General features: G+C 34.9%; 1 protein-coding gene across 1 annotated transcript in view; it reads right to left on the reverse strand.

Annotated features, from left to right (window-relative positions):
• DPYD (dihydropyrimidine dehydrogenase) overlaps positions 1 to 19,072 on the reverse strand; it is an 808,008-nt gene that overhangs the window by 137,706 nt on the left and 651,230 nt on the right. The window contains exon 19 of the mRNA XM_007169549.2: positions 5,775 to 5,917. Within this exon, the coding sequence (XP_007169611.1) occupies positions 5,775 to 5,917 (143 nt within the window). The remainder of the gene's footprint in view (positions 1 to 5,774; positions 5,918 to 19,072) is intronic.

Genomic DNA, 19,072 nt, shown 5'->3' on the forward strand with positions numbered 1-19,072 from the left:
GATGCTATAACCTAAGTATTTTAATTCAATAAAAATTTCCCTGATTCCTTGCCTTCAGTTTTTTATACAAATACTACGTTTGTAATGAGACCTCTTTTTTTTTTCCTTTTTCACAGCACATACCATCTTACATACCAGATAATATACTTATGTTTCATATTTATTATATTATATCTTTGTCCTCACTAGAATGTAAGCCCCATGAGGTAATGGACTTTTGTCTGTTCTACTCACATAAGTATGTATTCCAAATTCCTAGCATAGTGCTAGGCATGTAGATTCTCAATAAATATTTACTGAATGAATAAATGAATGAATGCTTCTCTGTGATGCATACTGATTAACAAGAAAAGAATGTTCTATCCCACTTATCAAACTTATGAAAAAAATTTTAGCTTTCCATTTTTGAAATGTCAATACTTTTTCTAAAGTCACATAGAAGGTCATGGTTATTAAATTCACTTAAAAATTGAATTTGAAGTTGCTACTTCGAGAATAAATCCTTATTCCAGTAGTACACTCGCCTACCTACATAGTTTATATATGTGCATCAAGAAAATCAGAATCAAAATGTTTAATTTATATCACTATTTCTGTGTTTATTACTTCTCTTTCTAAACTCCAGTATATCAGCACCATCACACTATTTAAATACATTATCATCTGTCTGATTATGTCTCGTAAAAAAATGCATCTTGTCAGTACATACTTTACATCTGAGTAGAAACAGAAAGATAGATTTGATAGTATTCCACCTTAAGATATGTAAGTAGATGAGCTCTTCAAGGGAAATATTGTAGAACCAGAGAAGGGGCATGAGGTGGGCAGTAAGCACCAGTGAACAAATGGCAACAGAGAAATGGGAGGGTGATGATGGAGGGAGGTGTACAAAAAAGATTTGAATCAACTGCCAGAGGGAATTTGATGGGAAATTTTTTTTAAAAGATGAATAAAAACTGATACTTACTAGCACACCAATGCCCAGCTGACATTAAACACTGTGAATTTGGAGTAAATCCAATTGGCAAAGTTACCTGAATTTCTCTAATAATATTCAGCATCCCAGAAGTATAGAAAATGAAAGCTTAGATTAACCCAGGACTAGGGAGTGGAACAGGGTAAAATTCAGTTACAATGGAAGAGAGATAGAAATATTATACATTCTCCACCCCATTCAAATGCCAAGCCAAAATTGTATATTCAAGGATTTTCCCACTCATAACTGTCCTAAATATATCTTAATACTGATTTTAGTTCATACTTTAGCAAAAATTGGTTTAAAAATATTTTCTGGCTGAATTAAAACGTGACTAAAGCTAATGACACATAATTGATACATAATCTGTAATTTTATATCAGTAAAAGCCTATGTGTGGAAATTTACCTTTTTAACAACATCAATTGGGAGTCAATATTTTCCATGGCTGGAAAGTTTCCGGGCCATTCCTAGCCAGAGCTGAAGGGGCAGTGCTTTGGCAGCCACTTTTTAATACCATGTTGACCTTCTCATCCCCTCTTCATCATCTGGTTTAAAAAAATGACAACTCAAGCATACTCATTTAAAAAATTCATTCAACAAATATTTAATGTGTTTTTCCTATACCCTGGTCAATACATCAGGTGACCAGTGTTCTATGATGAGGCCTGGCATGAAAAGATACCTTGAGCCAAACAGATTTCCTCTTTTGAAAATCTGAGCCAACAGATACGAAGCTGGTGAGGTATTTCATGTAGAAGGTGGAGCTGAAAGACCACCATGTGGAATGGGTCCATGACGAGCATGGGCTAGGCGGAAGTTCAGAGGAGGCAGGAACAAGGAGTAAGTCCTGGAGACAAAGGACTGAACAGAGCTATAGATTCCTTTGAGGGAGAAATCACATGGCTCACAAAAGAGATGGAAAAGGTCTCTGCCCAGAACTGTCCCATTGGTTCTTGCAGTTCCCGTCTCCATTCACATATAGAATACAAGAGGCTTCATTTTCTTCAAGTAGTTTGAGTGAGTCTCTGCTTCTTGATCCAAGATGAGCCCAAGCAGAAACTGCAATCTGAGTGATTATTTCACTACATGTTTGTATGAAGACACAAAGTACTCTATATATTTATATACCAGGGTCCATAAACTGAGTGCACATCTGTGTTTGGAACATATCATGTTATTTATTTTTCTATGTTCCCACATTTCTTCTCTTCTTTGAATCCTTACTCTAAGAATCAACTTGTAGCCTGAACATGGAAGCTTTGAGTAGATGGGGAAGATCTGCCTATTACTGCTACTCCACCTTAGAGGTTCTGGGAGGGGGGTAGGTGGTATGACCAGTTGGAAGAGCTTTGGCTTTGCAGTCGAGAAACTCAGTGTTTTAGTTCTGGCTTTAGCACTAGTCATGTGGCTTTGGCTACACTACTTTCATCCTCCAAGCCTCAGATGATGTCAAAGAAGTATAAAATGATTTCACTCTCAGGTAGGCATGGAAATACTGCATCTAGCAGTAGCTAGAATCAGCACATGGTAGACAGTCAACAATTTCCACCCCTCATGTGTGACTCGCCCAAGTTCACACGTCTGGAAATGAGCAGGAGTCCTTTCTGGAACCCACTCATAATGCATTTTTATCCTTGAGTTCATGTATTCCTCCATGTTCATGAAAATAAATTCAGGTGATATTCAAGCTTAGACATCCATTATCTTCCAGATTCTTCTTGAAGATACTGCTCTGTATTCTCCCTTCATTTCTGATGCCCACAAGTCCCTTCTTTTATCATTTCCCTTCTTCTTAAGGAAATTCCTTCAGTCATTCTTTTAGTTATGCTTCCTGGAAATAAATTCTTAGTATTTCTTGAGTTAAGAATGTCTTGTTTTATCTTTCCTTCTTGAAGGAAATAGGATTATGGGTTGATAGTTCTTTTCTTTCAACAGTTGAAAAATTTTGTCTCACTTTCTGGACTTGACGGTTTCTGATGATGAGAAATCTATTGTCATTATAATTGTTTGCTCCTTATAGGTAAGATGTCATCTTCTTTCTTGCTTTCAAGGGCCTTTTTTGTCTTTAGTTTTCAGAAGTTTGATGATGATGTGTTTTGGTATGGGTTTCTTTGTATCTCTCATGTTTGAGATGCATTCAGCTTCTTGAATCTTGTAGGTTTATGCCTCTTACAAAACTTGGGGAGTTTTCAGACATTATTTCTTTTTTTAATTAATTAATTAATTAATTAATTTATTTATTTATTTTTGGCTGTGTTGGGTCTTCATTTCTGTGCGAGGGCTTTCTCTAGTTGTGGCAAGCGGGGGCCACTCTTCATCGCAGTGCACGGGCCTCTCACTATTGCGGGTTCTCTTGTTGCGGAGCACAGGCTCCAGACGTGCAGGCTCAGTAGTTGTGGCTCACGGGCCCAGTTGCTCCGCGGCATGTGGGATCTTCCCAGACCAGGGCTTGAACCCATGTCTCCATTATTTCTTTTTCATCCCCTCCATCTTTGACCTCTCCTCTGGCACTCTGATAACATGAATATTACAACTTTTGTTACACTCCCACAGTTCCCTGAGACTCTGTTCATTTTTTTCCTTTCAGTCTTTTTTCTCCCTGTTTTTCAGATTGGTTAATTTCTACTGCTCTATCTTCTAGTTCACTGATTATTTCTTTGTCCTTCCCATTCTTTCATTGAGCCCATCAACTGAGTTTTGTATTTGTTATTATATTTTTCAGTACTGAAATTTCCATTTGGTTCTTTATACCTATGTCTTTTTTGAGACTTTCCATATTTTCCATTTGCTTCAAGCCTGTTTGTAATTGCTTCTTAGAGCAACTTTATGATGTCTGCTTTAAAAATCTTTATCAGATCATTCTAAATCTCTGTTATTGCTATCTTGGTATTGGCATCTATTAATTGTCTTTTACCATTCAGCTTGAGGTCTTCCTGGGTCTTGGTATGATGAGTGATTTTCAATTGAAACACTGACATTTGGGGTATTATGCTAAGGGACTCTTCATCTTATTTAAACCTTTTGTTTTAGCTGGTTTTTTTGGATACCATTCTGGCAGAGGAGGGCAAGGATGCTGCCTCATTACTGTCCAGATGCCTTACTTGTCCTCCTTTGACACTTGAGGGACATAACTCCTTGTTACTGCCAAGAGAAGATAGGAGTTCTGGCTCCCCTCTAGGCCTCATCTGACACCAGGGGGCTGTGATGGGGCGGACAGAATGGCCTTGTTACCGCTGGGTGGTGATAAAAGTCCTGACTCTCCATTAGACTTCCTCTGACAAGACCCCAGGGGGGAAGGAGAAGGGACACCTCATTACTGTCAGTGGGGTGGAAGTCCATGCCTCCTACATATGGGAGCTCATTATAGCCCAGGAGCGATGCTGGGTGCCTTGTTACAGCCTCCTGAGGCTGGAAGTATAAGACCCGTGCTTGTCCTTTGCTTGTGTGGACAGGTGTGGCGCTGCAGTTTTTAGCTGTGGTGTTTGGCTAGAGAAGAGCAGTTATGGTCTAAAAGTTTTCTGTCTCGCTAGGCTGCCCTTTCCTGGTTCTCTGGCTAGAAAGAGTAGGGGTTTTTTTGTCTGCACCTGTTGTTTCTGGGTTGCTGGCTTCTTTGGCTCCAAGTCTGGGATATATGAGGCCAAAAGAAAACCCAGGAAATTCTCCACTGTGTTGTGCCTTGGGCCCTGAGATTCCTAGCCAGACTGCCTTCTCCCCACCTTTCAGAGTCTCTTTATGTTCGTTCTAGATATATAAAGGTTTTTAATTGTACTTACTCAGAAGCATAGGGAAAAGTACACCTACTCCATCTTCCTGCAAGCAGAAGTCCTCCTCCATTAGCATTTTGATATATGTTATTTCCAATTTATATTTCATAACAGGATGTTAATTCCGATTGTTAAATTGGCAACACAAGACACTGCACTCCACTTTCTTGCCAGAGAATATAAGTGATGCTACAGACTCTGCTCCCCAGTTACCATCAGTGTTAGGTAGTAAGCAGCCGTATTAAAGTGGGATTTACCTCAGCGGTCACAGTCTAGTCCTCATATGAAAAATTTTACCTGGGTCATGTCAGACCATCTGGTCCCTGAGAGAAATGCTTATGCTATAAAGTGCTGAGGCACTGTACTGCATCTATGCTGAACAACATTATAATATAAAAAGCAAGTGTATAAATAATAAAAAATTAAGTAATTTCTAAGTTATTTGTAGAGGGCTAATAAGAGTATGATGTACTACATCTCAAAGTATCACCTTATGAAGACAATGGATGATTTTCCCTCAGCTTTGTACCACAAGAAGGTAAACAACCAATTTATTTCTATATTTTGAAAGCTGTGATTTCTTTGCCTTGGCTACTAGGAAGTTCAGAGTCAAGTTTGTTAATGCCTCCAGTACCATATGGCATAGATTTTGTGTATTGGCCTTGCCCTTGACCCCTTTTATTTTTCAATCAAGATTTTACTTTTACCCAGAGTTCCTCATATATTTGGTTTTTATCCAGTAGTACAGTATGCATTTTGGAACGTGATCTCATTTATTTTAGAACGTATTTGTTCATACAGGTGAACAAATACGTTAAAAAAAAATAGAGGGTTTGTAAGCCCTCAAAAGGACAGGAAATGAACCTCCGGTTTGTTCTCAACTCGTAATAGAAATTTAATGAGTGCCACCCTTTTGATCCTGCAAGGCCTCTTTCTCAAGAGACCCTACAAGAACATACTTGTTGTCACATAATTTTCACTTTATTTGTTAGACGGAGTTTTGTGAAGGGACAGACAAACACAAGTACTACCTGGAGGACCGAAGCACCACTGTGGAGAAACTGAAGACCACTTTCAGCTGAGTCAATTCCACCAGTGGCCAAAATGGGAAATCCAGGCAAAGCGTGAGCAATGGTGGTCACAGCTCTCAAAGCAATAGGTCTGATGGCTGTGCCTACAGAAAATGAGGATGATCAATGGTTAGTATATTGACCACTTGAGCATATTGCCTTATAATCACTATCATGTGATGCCAGTGTTGTACTAGACAAAATTCAATTTTGTCTCTACTTAAGATATATACGTATGTAAGATACAAGCATTGCTTTGTTTCAAAGTATGTTAATTTGTAAATGGATGTGTACTTACTTTAAGCACTTTGATGCTATTATTGCATGCAGGCATGTTATGCAAGTGGGTATAGCAACTCTAGAACTCTCACATAAAATACATACATATCACAATTTGATATACAGTAATGTGTAAAAGATGGTATGGAACACTTGAGCATCTGTTTTAAAAAGAACAAGGAATAGCAGATTTTGTAAAAGAAAAACAATCACATACAGTGCATAAATAGACATACAGCTCTGTTATGTTTCCGTGAAGTATAAAGCAGCTGGTGTGAATAGAGATACTGCAAAAACAAGCAAGGTGCTGATGAACTTGCAGATTCCATATTGCATTTTACATGTATTTCCCAAAATCTGATAGTGATTTTACTCAAATATAGTGAGCCTAATCTAATTTTTCATACATTAGAAAATTTTAATCAAGTTAAAGAGAATTTACTAGAATTCAGTAATTAGAGTATGCGTTTGAGTTTGTATACATTATTTAACCAAACATTACCAATACATTATTTGCTAATTGTAATAAAGGTTGTATGGATGGACAGAACAGTCTGAGGTCATTTCTTACATGATTACACTGTATAAGGCTGCTTAGACTCTCAAGGGTTAACCCAATCGGGAGTAAATTAATGCTCTCATAACATAGTAATATAATATGATATTTCTGATGTACACTCATAAGTCAGTGGTCCTTTAAAGGCATTTTCTGAAGTAAAAATAGTTCCTTTTGTGCAACAATGTGGCATTGCCTCAAATAAGGGCTCCACAAACAACAAAACAAGCAAAGGGTAAAATAAGCTTCATGTGGTGAGTACTTTGGCATCTCCTCCACCACCACAAGCATCCTTACCAGCATTCTCAATATGTATTCATTGGTGCTCCTATTAAGGAAGCACAAAGAGCTTTCATTAAAATCGGTGGTTTTCTTTTTATCCTGTTCATTTCAGATGAAACTAAATTTACGCGTAACTAATGCTTTAGCACTCAACACCAAAAACGTTTGTGGAAATGTCTCCTTGGCACTCCCACACCTAAAAAATCTTCCTCTAGATAGTAGAGTTTCTTAGTCAAGAATATTCAATGCTGACACTTCAGGATTCCATAACTGACATTTAAATACAAGGTAATAAGTTAGGGCAAATTAGAAACTGAACGTCAAGATTCTATTTCTATTTCAAAATATTTATCAGTGACTTCTTCTTAGTCTATATGTTTTAACCATAAAAAAGATTAACATAGTGGACAGGAGAATGCATGGAAAGAATACACACACACATATTTATAGAAACCTATCTTTAGCTATACTAAAAAGAAATTCAAGAGTAAAAGTTAGAGGAAAGCATTTTTAAGGGAAGTTGTAACTTAAATAAACCTTTTAGACAGACATACAGCTATCTTGGCATAATATAACTGATACGTTCCATATATGCTAAGTTGATGGCTCCTTTACACACATGCTACTTTGAAGTAATAAAGAAATACTGGGATTCTTTTTTTTTTCTTATTTAGTTGACCCTGGAGAGTAAAGGAAATTTTTGCTAAGCAGATAAATAATTTATTTCTAACTGCACTGTTAGAAGACTATCATTAACACTAAGGGGTAAAATTTCAAAGTGGTACACAGGGATTTGGCCACATATTCCAATTGATATTAATGGACATCAAATGGCAAAATCCCAGAACACAGCTTTGAAAATTTAACCAGTTACATTTAAAGGGCAACATTATTACACAGGTGTTAAAAAACATCAGCAAATGCTCAGTGGCATTTGAAGATGTTCAATTAGGTCAATAAGACATTTTCTATTTGATGTTTTTCTTCTTTTTTAAAACTTTTCTAATTTACCTAATGAACATGAAAACCTTTCAAACTAATAAAGGTATCTTTTCAAAAATTAAGAGTAATTATGTTCTCTGAGGAAATGAGATCCAAAAATGAAGAAATGGATCCTTCTGTTGCTGGGTAATAGTAAATTCAGTTTTAATTTCCATTATAAATTCCATTTGATTGGTTTTCTTTATAACTCAATTGATTTAGTATGAAATATAATCTACCTGTTCTCAGCATTTTTATGGGGAATAGATTTTAAAAATGACTTTTATTCGCCATGAAAGGTTTTTGGAAGGAAACTGAAGGCATGTAAAAGGATCTTTCTAAATTGTTATACAGAAATTTCTTTTTAGTTTTAAAGTGACAGAAATGAAAAAATAATAGATTCAATATAAAAATAAAACTTTTGGTGTGAAAGAAATACATATATCAATACCATACGAGATTGTACATATGTTAATTAAAATGCATACAGATTTCCAGAATCACAGTTATTGAGATAAGAATTTTTAAAACTTTGCCACTGTTACAGTAATTAATGATTTTAGACCAAAGACCAGGGAGGAAGAAGCCAGTTGAGAAGCTCAAGGAATTAAAAGTGGACTCCATCCTAAAGGAAACAACAAGGTTTAAATCAAAAAAATGAAATCCTATAAGCTTAAATTAATTAATAGGCAACGTGCAATTTAAATTAAGCCTTCATCTACATGGGGTAACCAGATGAACCTGATGGAAAATTAATTACATCAAGCCTTTCTGTTTCAACAGTGTGGGAGGTGCCAATGAAAGTCAGCCATTCTGAATCCCCACATTTTGAAACAAGCTGCAGGTTCAAACAAACAAAAAGTGAACTAGACCTTTGAGTTCCAACATTGCTGTGAAGAGTCCTGATTTGTACTAAACTGTTTTCCCCCTAGCGGAAAACCTGGGGGACTAGAATGAACTTTTGGTATCTAATCAATCTAGGCCCTCCATATAGTCACATCCTAAAATGCAAATCAGTATGTTGAATTCATAGATCTTTGATAAACTTCACATTACATTTGATTGATTCATGATCTAGAAAAACATTTCAGTAAGCCAGAGATGTTGAATTCAAAGGTAACCAATCTGAATTCGATGATTTTTTTTTCTTAAGAAAATACTTTAATTGCAATTTCAAAAATGCTACCGTTAGTAGTAGTATTACATATTGATATGCAAGTAAGAATTAATGTATTATGACTTAGGTTCCTTACTCAGGCCTCATTTATCCATTCCTCTGTTCATCTGTCTATTCAAGAAATATTAAGCACCTGTGCCTTCTTTTAAAAAAGAGGTAATTGTAACTGAATTGGAAAAGCTTAAAAGTCAGTCTCAGTTAATCAGTTTATGTTGTAACCATATTGTCAACCAGGGTGGATACCCAAAACACCAGCCTCAATGATCTTAGGAGGTAGTTTCAAGGTAAATAATATGAGTTCAGTTATTCATTCTGTACACATCCCATTAGGAAAACTTCACATTCATTTAAACATCATATATTTTATAATTACTATTAATATAAATTCTAGAAAGAAGGGAATTTGAGGATGAATTAGTTACATCAGAGAAACAACAGGGCCAACTGCTTAGGTTCAAATTCTAGCTCCACTATTTACAAGCTCTGTAATCTTGGGAAATTTTCTTAATCTTTTCATGTATAAAATAATAAAATTATAATAACTTCTTAGAGCTGTTTTGAGGATTAAATTATTTAATATATATAAAGGGCTAGCACATAATAAAGATTATACAGATGTTTGCTATTATAACCTGTACTACCTAGGAGGACAATTGATTTCAGAGGGAGCATTTATTTAGTTTACTTTGTGCCTTTTATGCTGTTGCTGTGTGCTTAGTAATGCAAAGAAACCTTTTTTTTTTATTTTATTGGAGACAAGATCATGATGCCTAGGATGATGAAACTTTATAACCTCTGCTCCCTTAGAAGAAACACACATCTCCCTCTCCCTTTTCCCCTCTCCAGCACCTTTCATTTAGTGGTGTCATAATGTTGGTAGGATTAACTGACTCCAAAGCTAAAAATCTCAAAGGCAGACATCCATATATTTAAGATTTTATCTTGAGAATCAAAAGGTCCATGCACTAAATCAATATGCAAGACTTTTAATGACAACATCAGAAGTTGAGTTTATTGGTGAGAAGGAGGCAGAGCTTTACTTAGCGTGACTAAATCCTTGAAGAGAAAAGACATTTTTAATGGGCAAGATAGTGTGGAACATATGCTAATTTTGGATAACTGAAATTTTGAATAATTGAGTTTAATTCTGTTTGTTTTTTCCTTAATCATTTGACTCCTAAGACAGCTACTGTTACAGAGTTAATTGTTAAAGCTAAGTCCACAATAAACTCCCTGATAATGGCTCTAGCTGGCAATAAAACAGAATTGGGTTATAATACTCACTCATGCTCACTGTGTATACAAAAAGAAAATGTAGTTTTAATTTGCTTACATTAATTAAAATATAATGAATTAAGTGTATAACAAATTCCTTAGAAATTGAACTTTGACTGTCTAATTGTTAACAGTTTTAACATCACCCAGAAGAAAGAAAATATTAGCAAATCAAGAATTTCAAGGATTTAGGAGTTGAGAGATTGATTTTTATAAAATAAACATAAATCAAGCACCAAAAATTTATCCTTTAAAACAACTTTAAAATATTAATGAACTTAACATACTGATAAATATGTAAAGCACAGCTATTTAAAAATACATCTTTACACATGGATTAAAGTCCCCTGAGAAAATTACCATAATTCAACTAGAAACTGAAGTACTACAAGGATACAGGGTTATATCAAGAGATATGAAATCTAAAGAGGAGAAATGGGAGAAAGAAAACCAATTATTTTACGTTGTTATTTTAGGTTTACTGAAAAAGCTAAAAATTTTCTTATGAAAACGTTTTAATTTTTGTTGAATATTTCAAGATATTTTTTCTGAGTCTTCATATCTTTATAGCTGTTTATCTGCTTCATAACATATTCAATATATTCATAGTCAATTCATATTCAATAATTTGGTACCTAGCATGTGCCAGGCATTTTATTTTAAAGCAATAGAATTAATACTATTTACCAGAGAAGGGGCCATTTTCCTTTCTGAGCATCTGTTCTTGGAGTGATTTCCATAGCCTGACACGGAGACTGGGGCTTCATACAGTATGTGATTTAACCCTTAGAGTGCTGTGCAGGTACATGCTATAATCTCTGTTTCGTATGTGAAGAAATGGAAGTTCAAGCTGAATAAAACTTGTTTTATGCCACAGTTTAAAAGTTTAAACACCAAGTCTCTGTGACTATCGGAGTCCATACTTTTCAGCTGCTACTGAGAAACGACAGTGCAGCAATGATGACGAGGATCACTTGCACGTTGTCTTTCCCTAAGAAAACCAGTATCAGTATCGTCTGTGGTCTAACGCTCAGAGCGCAGGTTCTGAAGTCCAACCAATTAGGTGTAAGTCTTTGCTCTATTACTTTACACAATTGTGACTCTGAGCAAGCTCCTTAGTTAGCTTCCTAGAACATCAGTTTTCCCTATCTGTGAAACAGGGACATCAATAACAATAATATCATAGCAACTTGGGGACTATTACATGATACAATTTGTGGAAAGCACTCGGCACAGGGCCTGGTTCATAGTATATATAAGCTAACATTACTATCAAAGCCAGAGAAAATTGATCAGAAAAATAAGCATTCACTATAAACATGTGGGGATAAACACTTAATACTTAAGGGGTGTTAATTAATCTCCGAGATATTAAATTTGGAGATCCTAAGTCATTTCATTTCTAAAAATTATAGTTTGAGTCTATGATTGTAAATGCATATATTTGTGTGAATAACTCCTTATTAGATTTATAATGCAATTGCAATATCTAAATGTATATGTCTTATCTAGAAACTCTATTTTGAGAAATCTAATCCATTAGTCCATAGACATAAAGTTACATGTACAAAGATGTTCCTTGAAATATTGTTTCTTATAGCAAAACAGTGAAAACAACCTAAATAATCACTAGCAGTTATGCTAGTAAATAAATTATAGTTCATCCATGTATGTATGATATCACAGGAAACCTTTAAAACTGACGTGGAAATATCTCTAGGATACGATGTTATGTGTTAAATGACAAGTAGCAGAATAACATATAGGGTGTAGTCCCATTTTAGGTAAAAAATGTATGATTACATTTAGTATGTGGTCATGTAAATGCATAGAATGTTGAGTTTTAAACTGCTAATAGTTATTTCTGGGGAACAGGTTGAAGAGGAACTTTCAAGTTTGATATCTATACGTCCAAATTATTTAATTCTTTTAGTTAAGAAAGTGTTTATGATTCACTTCTGCAATGAAAAGTGACTATTTTTTATAATGCTTCTAAAACAATACAGGAATAGGCATTTTCAGATTCTGTGCTGTGAAACATTTATATATGGGATGTGCAATGATTCTACCCTCTGTACATTCAGAAGAGCACATTTGGTTCTATATCCAATATTTTAAGTAAAATATTAACAAACTTAGAATATATCCAAAACAGGGTGAATAGAATGATCTCTCTCTCTCTCTCTCTCTCTCTCTCTCTCTTCCTCTCATTCTCCCTGCCCTGCTACACACACATATACACGTACACACACATAACGGGATGGACCCAGAGATGGAAAAAGCCTATGAAAAGTTTTGTTTGGAATCAAAGGGTAAGCAAAACCAGTAATTTCAGTATGTCAGTTTTCTGAAGTAGTTTAGGATATGGTGATTTAGAAGAGCACAGAAAAGCAAGAAAGTGTTTCACACATATCAAATTAAGGATGTTGAGTTATGTTACTAGTGTATGAAACTTTAATTTTAACATTATCTGCCAAAATAAACTTTATTCCCCATAACTTAAAATGCATATGTATATATATATGTATATATAATATACATATATTATATATAAATAGTTTATTATGTACAATTAATTCCACTGTTATGGTGCAATAAGATTGATTTTGAAATAAAAATTTTTTAAAATAATATGTGTGTGTGTATAAAATGGCTGAAAGTAGTCCCAATAGTTGTCTTCAAATATTTAAGGGATAACCATAAAGAAAGGCTTCATTTACGTTTTCCTCAAAAGACAACTAGAACAAATGGTTAAGCACACAGTATTGGTTTTATTATTGTTATCTTTATCATTAATTTGTTGTAAATTCAGCAACAGCAGTAGCTACATTTGGATGCCCATATCCCTTAAACCTAAATGGATATTTGGCAGGTAGTGGCAGGTAGGATGCAATAAAAAAGACCTCTGTACTATAGAAAATATTGGATTAGATGATCTCTTCCAATTCAAAATTCCAGGATAATATGAACTTTGTCATGGTATTTTAAGGAGCAATTTTATATGTTCTGGGGTTTCCCAGTAGATACCAGTGATGAAGTTAACTTATAAAAGAATTAAGTATGAGTTAAAGTGAAATTTTAACATGCAATACGTTCATTATAGAGACTCCTCTTTTGAGTGGTTTCTAATTGCTAGGTGTTTTCCTAAGTGTTTTTTCATGCATTGTCTCAGTGACATTACTTTAGGTATTTTTTTGTCCTCATATTTTTAGATATGTAAGTGAGATCATAAGAAATAAATATCTCACCCTCAAGATCACTCAGTTAGACAGTGTGGGTCCAGTATTTGAATCTAGGTCTACCTGACTCCTAATACCATCTCTTAACCACAATACTATATTTCTTCCCAATTTTAATTGTTTGCATATTGATTAAGTTATAGAGAGAGGAGTTAATAATTTTTATAAATAATAAAGATATGTTGTCCACGTATGATAAAACCAAGAATATTGGCATTATATTAATTGTTGGCTAGTAACTAGATAGAAACGATAGTAGTTAGTAATTGGTATAACTAGGGAGACCATATGACCTGGTTTGCCCAGGAGAGTTCCAGTTTATCACACCTATATTTATTTATAATCACATGATGTAATTATAAACAGCATCCTCTTTCACTCTAAAAGTAATCTAGTTTGGTTAATCAATTATAATGATAATTGTATCTAGGAATTATAGGACAAAGATAATTATGGAAGCAAAGTGAAAGTTGATTTAGAACAAAACCATAATCTATGAAAAACTTAGAAACTAACTACACCTTCCAAGACTCAAAGGATGGCATGAAGAGATAAATTTCCTTGAATTTGTTACTAGAGGGAAAAATATATGGCATTCATATGTGATATCTAGGCATAATTAGTCTATATGTTCTTTCTGTTTTCAACCTGTAGGTGGCCACCACAAGCTACACTTATTAAACAACTCATTAGTAGCATTTTCAATACTGTCATCTTCAGATAATTAGCAATTTATTTAAATAACCAATTTCTGTAGAAATAATTGCCATGAAATGCCCTGAACCTACTTTTTCATAAACTATAATAAAAGTGTTAAGATAATCCCTGACATTTGCAAATGCCATTAGTTCACCTTTCCTTTTGATAGTGCTATGGCATTATGTTTAAACAATTACCCGATAACACAGCAGTTTAATGAAACAGTACAGTAAGCACATTCTTCAATATGGCCAGCGAGGACATTCGGATTTAGAAAGAAATCCAGACATGTTAACATAGAGGAAAGACACACAGACAAAAGAAAAAGGATTATTGAAATAAGTACATTATTGCTATTTCCAACTTGGTTTAGTTTTCATAGTAGATACTACAACATATGTACTCTCTTTGGAAACAAGAATGGAGAGTTCTGTAAATTGATTCATGTAATTGGATGGTGTCAATTAAAATCATATGAATCTATGAATATGTAAAATATACTCATCATATTACTTTTTCAGTAACCTCCACACACAAGAAACAAGTAGGGAATTTTTCTTACTCTCATTTTTCATGTATTTGTGTTTTTACTTACAAAATGGTACAAATTTTCAAAGTAGAGTCATCAAGGAAAAACTATAAATGGCTTTTACATCTCAGATGGTATTTAGCATTTAAAATGGACCAGGGTTCTAATCTCAGTTTCTTCCTTGTTATTCAGTTCCCTATTATAAGACCTATTGAGGAGGGCTCATAGTGTGTTTCTGAGTTACCAGAGATAAAACTCTCTGAGACCGTCACAGTTTTTAAGCTGTTGGTCTTCAGATTGGGATTGACATATACACACTACTATATATAAAATAGATAACTAATAAGGACCTACTGTATAGCACAGGGAACTCTACTCAATACTCCGTAATGGCCTATACGAGAAAAGAATTTTAAAAAGAGTGGATATATGTATATGAATAACTGATTCACTTTGTTGTATACCTGAAACTAACACAACACTGCAAATCAACTATACCCATACCCTAGTAAAAATTTTTAAAAAAACAACAACTAGAATTCAAAAGCAATGACAATATCATTTTACGGCTAAAAGGAAATAATGTTGAGAACCTACTGAATACCAGGTGCTCTGCTAAGTTACTTACACATTATTTATATGCTCACAGGTCACATATGCATTATCCTCCTTGTACAGATGAAGAAATTCAGGCTCAAAAAAGTTAAACAGCATATGTATATAAGAAAGGCAGGGTTGTGTAGTAAAATAACACATTATAGCAATAAAACAATTAGTTCACAATGTGACCATAAAATTCATTGATGGGTTTGAATTTGAGGGCTTTTCTTTATTTCCAGATTACCATATGCCTCAGTTCCCCCCTCATAAGTACTTCTGGCAGTACTGTAAGCTTGTAAATATAATGAATTTACCTATTAATATATGACTGTTTAAAAAATACACATATTTCTTTAAAGAGATTCTGTTCTGAACCATGACAGACTTAGCAAACTTGGTGTATAAACATATCTCATAAGATTTTGCCTAAGGATGTTCAGGGCAAATGTCATCATACCACATAAAAATCTCACAGTCTATTCAAAAATGGTTATGCGAAGAGGAGAAAGAGAAAGATTAAAATGACGATGATAATGCTGATGACCAGAACTAGGCTTTGCTCTTAGAGAACCCAGGACAATTAGAAGGGGGCATTTTTCTGAAGACATAAAAAATAACAAAAAATTTCCCACATCCACTAGGATCATATTATCTCTTTCTTTGTAAAGCCATGATTTCTTTCCTCTCTGAAATTCTGTACTCTGTTTACACTGTGAGTGGTTCCATGGTCAGGGTGTCCATGGTAGCACTTGCCCTACTGTCCAACTATTCCTTTTATTCTCATTCTCTTTTTCACTTTACAATGAATTACATGTGTAAATCTCTGGGCCTTGTGATAAGGCTGCATTCCACAGAGTCTGCTGAAACCCAGGTTGTACAGCAAGCACTGAGGTTTTGTTCTCTCCTCTGGGCTGGACATCTCTCAAAGATATTAATGGGCTTTAACTTTTTTTTATTGAAGTATAGTTGACTTACAGTATTATATTAGTTTCAGAGGTACAGCACAGTGATTCGGTACTTTTACTGATTTTAGTCCATTAAAAGTTATCAGAAGAGAATCAGTTAATTTCCTGTGCTATACAATACATCCTTGTTGCTTATCTATTTTATACACAGTAGTTTGTATCTCTTAATCCCATACCCCTATTTTGCCCCTCTCCCCATCAGTAACCACTAATTTGTTTTCTACATCTGTGAGTCTGTTTCTGTTTTGCATATACATTCATTTGCATATACATTCGAGATATAAGTGATATATAATAGTTGTCTTTCTCTGTCTGACTTATTTCAGTAAGTATAATATTCTCTAGCTCCAACCACGTTGATGCAAATGGCAGAATTTCATTCTTTCTTATGGCTGAGTAGTATTCCATTGTGTATAACTCACCTTCTTTATCCATTCATCTCTTGATGGGCACTTGGGTTGCTTCCATATGTTGGCTATTGTAAATAGTGCTGCTATGAACATGGGGTGCATGTATCGTTTTGAATTAGTGTTTTCGTTTTCTTCAGATGTGTACTCAGGAGTGAAATTGCTGGATCATACTGTAGTCCTATTTTTAGTTTTTTGAAGAACCTTCATACTGTTTTCCATAGTGGTCGCACAGATTTACATTCCCACCAACAGGTACAAGGGTTCCCTTTTCTTCACATCCTCTCCAACATTTGTTATTGGTAGACTTTTTGATGATAGCATTCTGGCAGGTGTTAAAAGATATTAATGTGGACGAGGACATCTCCAGGTGGACCCGATCAGAACTCTGAGTATCAATGCTCTCTGTAAACTGACTAGGCACTTAGGAAAGTAGAGGCTCCACTCATTAATATTTGCTCTACTGATTAGTAATTGCTCTCTCAGTTAGTTGACAATAAAATTTCTTCCTAAATTACAATAGGGTAAAAAAACAAGAAATCATTTTTAGTCAAAAGTATTGTTTGTACCCAGCACTATGTCAGTTACTTAAAGGTACTTCCTCTCAGCAAGCTTATGAGACTGAATAGATGTGATGAAAACATGGGCAATGCATGTCCACATCCTGATTATGTGGAGCAAACTAAAGAATTTCTGAAACTCAGAGGATAGGATGATCCAGGAGACTGAAGTGGTTCAGGAAGGCTTTGTGGGAGATGCAGGATGTCAACTGGGCTCTCCAAAGATGGATAGGTAGGTGTGGGGTTGAGAACTAGGATATTTAAAATTCTGGCAGGGGTTGGGGACAAGGTGAGCAAAACTGCAGATACAGTAATGAACAATTCATGTTTGTGAGATACAACGTTAATAGCAAAACTAAAGCAGCCTCTCAGGTTGGGATATGGTATATGACTCATTTGGGTGGGGAGAGGTGTCGCCTGGTGAGCAGAGGGACAGCCCCTCCCCCACTCCCCCAGCTATCATCATAAATTTCTGTATGATATTTTATTTAAAAAAACGATTTTTAAAACATTGACCTGGCATAAGAATCCTTCAATTCTTATGAATTTCAACAGTGTCTGAACAAAAGATATGATAAAATGAAAGAAGTCCAGATTTATTTCATTGTTAATAAAAAATATTTCTCCGAGGGAACTAAACAGAATATATAGTCTATGTACACGTCCCTAGCTATAGCCTTTATATAGATCATGAGGATCTTTTCAGTCTGATTTAAAAAGTAATAGGATTTTTATCAGTCAGAAGAGACAAAGGTTACAATTAAAATAGTAAGATTCCTCTTTCTACAATGTAGAGACCTTACGTAATGGAAGAGCCTACAAGTTCCGCTCCATTCAACCATTCAACAACTGTCACCGGTATCGCACATTTTTATTTTCATAAATGCATTTATACTCTTAACAAACATCATAAATGTTGCAGAAATCTGCAGCAAGCATAAAATAGAGCACGTGATCGAGCAATTAGGAAAGGGAAAACAATTTAACATTACATTACTTCAGATAAAATCTTCCAAAGTATTACCTAGAGGAGCTCTCATACTATACTAGACATTGGGGATGTGCATCACTCTGGTAACCTCTTCTACCATGCCAGCGGGCAGCTAGGGGCCTAAAACTGGTCATCTAGTCTCAACATGTGCCTATCCATGTGGCCCCTGATATTTTAGGGCTTTGGACTATAAGCAAGGATGCCCCTCAGGCAAGTGGGGAGTTAGAAACCAGCAGCTATTTGGATAACCATATAGTGGGAAAGAACATCTATTGGACCTAAATAGAACCAGGTAAAATCAAATAAAATAATCTATGTAAAGCAGGTAGCACAGTGACAAGCACATATTAAGTGCTTAAAGTAGTACCATCACAACAGATTTTAAAAACAATAAAAATATAAGGGAATACTGTGAACAACTTTATGCAATAAATTCAACAACTGAAATAAAATGGACGAATTCCAAGCAAAACACAGCTAACCAAAACTGACAACAAAAAACAGAAAGTCAAAATAAAAAACAACCCCATAACTATCACCGAAATTGAATTCATCATCATCATCATAATAAAAAACATTTGTACCAAGCAAACTGCAGGCCCAGATGGCTTCACTGGTAAATTCTATCAAGCTTAAGGAAGAAATAATACCAATCTTACACAAACTCTTGCAGAAGATAGAACAAGAAGGAACAATTCGCAACTCATTTTATGAGGCCA

The sequence above is a fragment of the Balaenoptera acutorostrata genome, chromosome 1, assembly GCF_949987535.1.
Source record: "Balaenoptera acutorostrata chromosome 1, mBalAcu1.1, whole genome shotgun sequence".
Taxonomy (NCBI): domain Eukaryota; kingdom Metazoa; phylum Chordata; class Mammalia; order Artiodactyla; family Balaenopteridae; genus Balaenoptera; species Balaenoptera acutorostrata.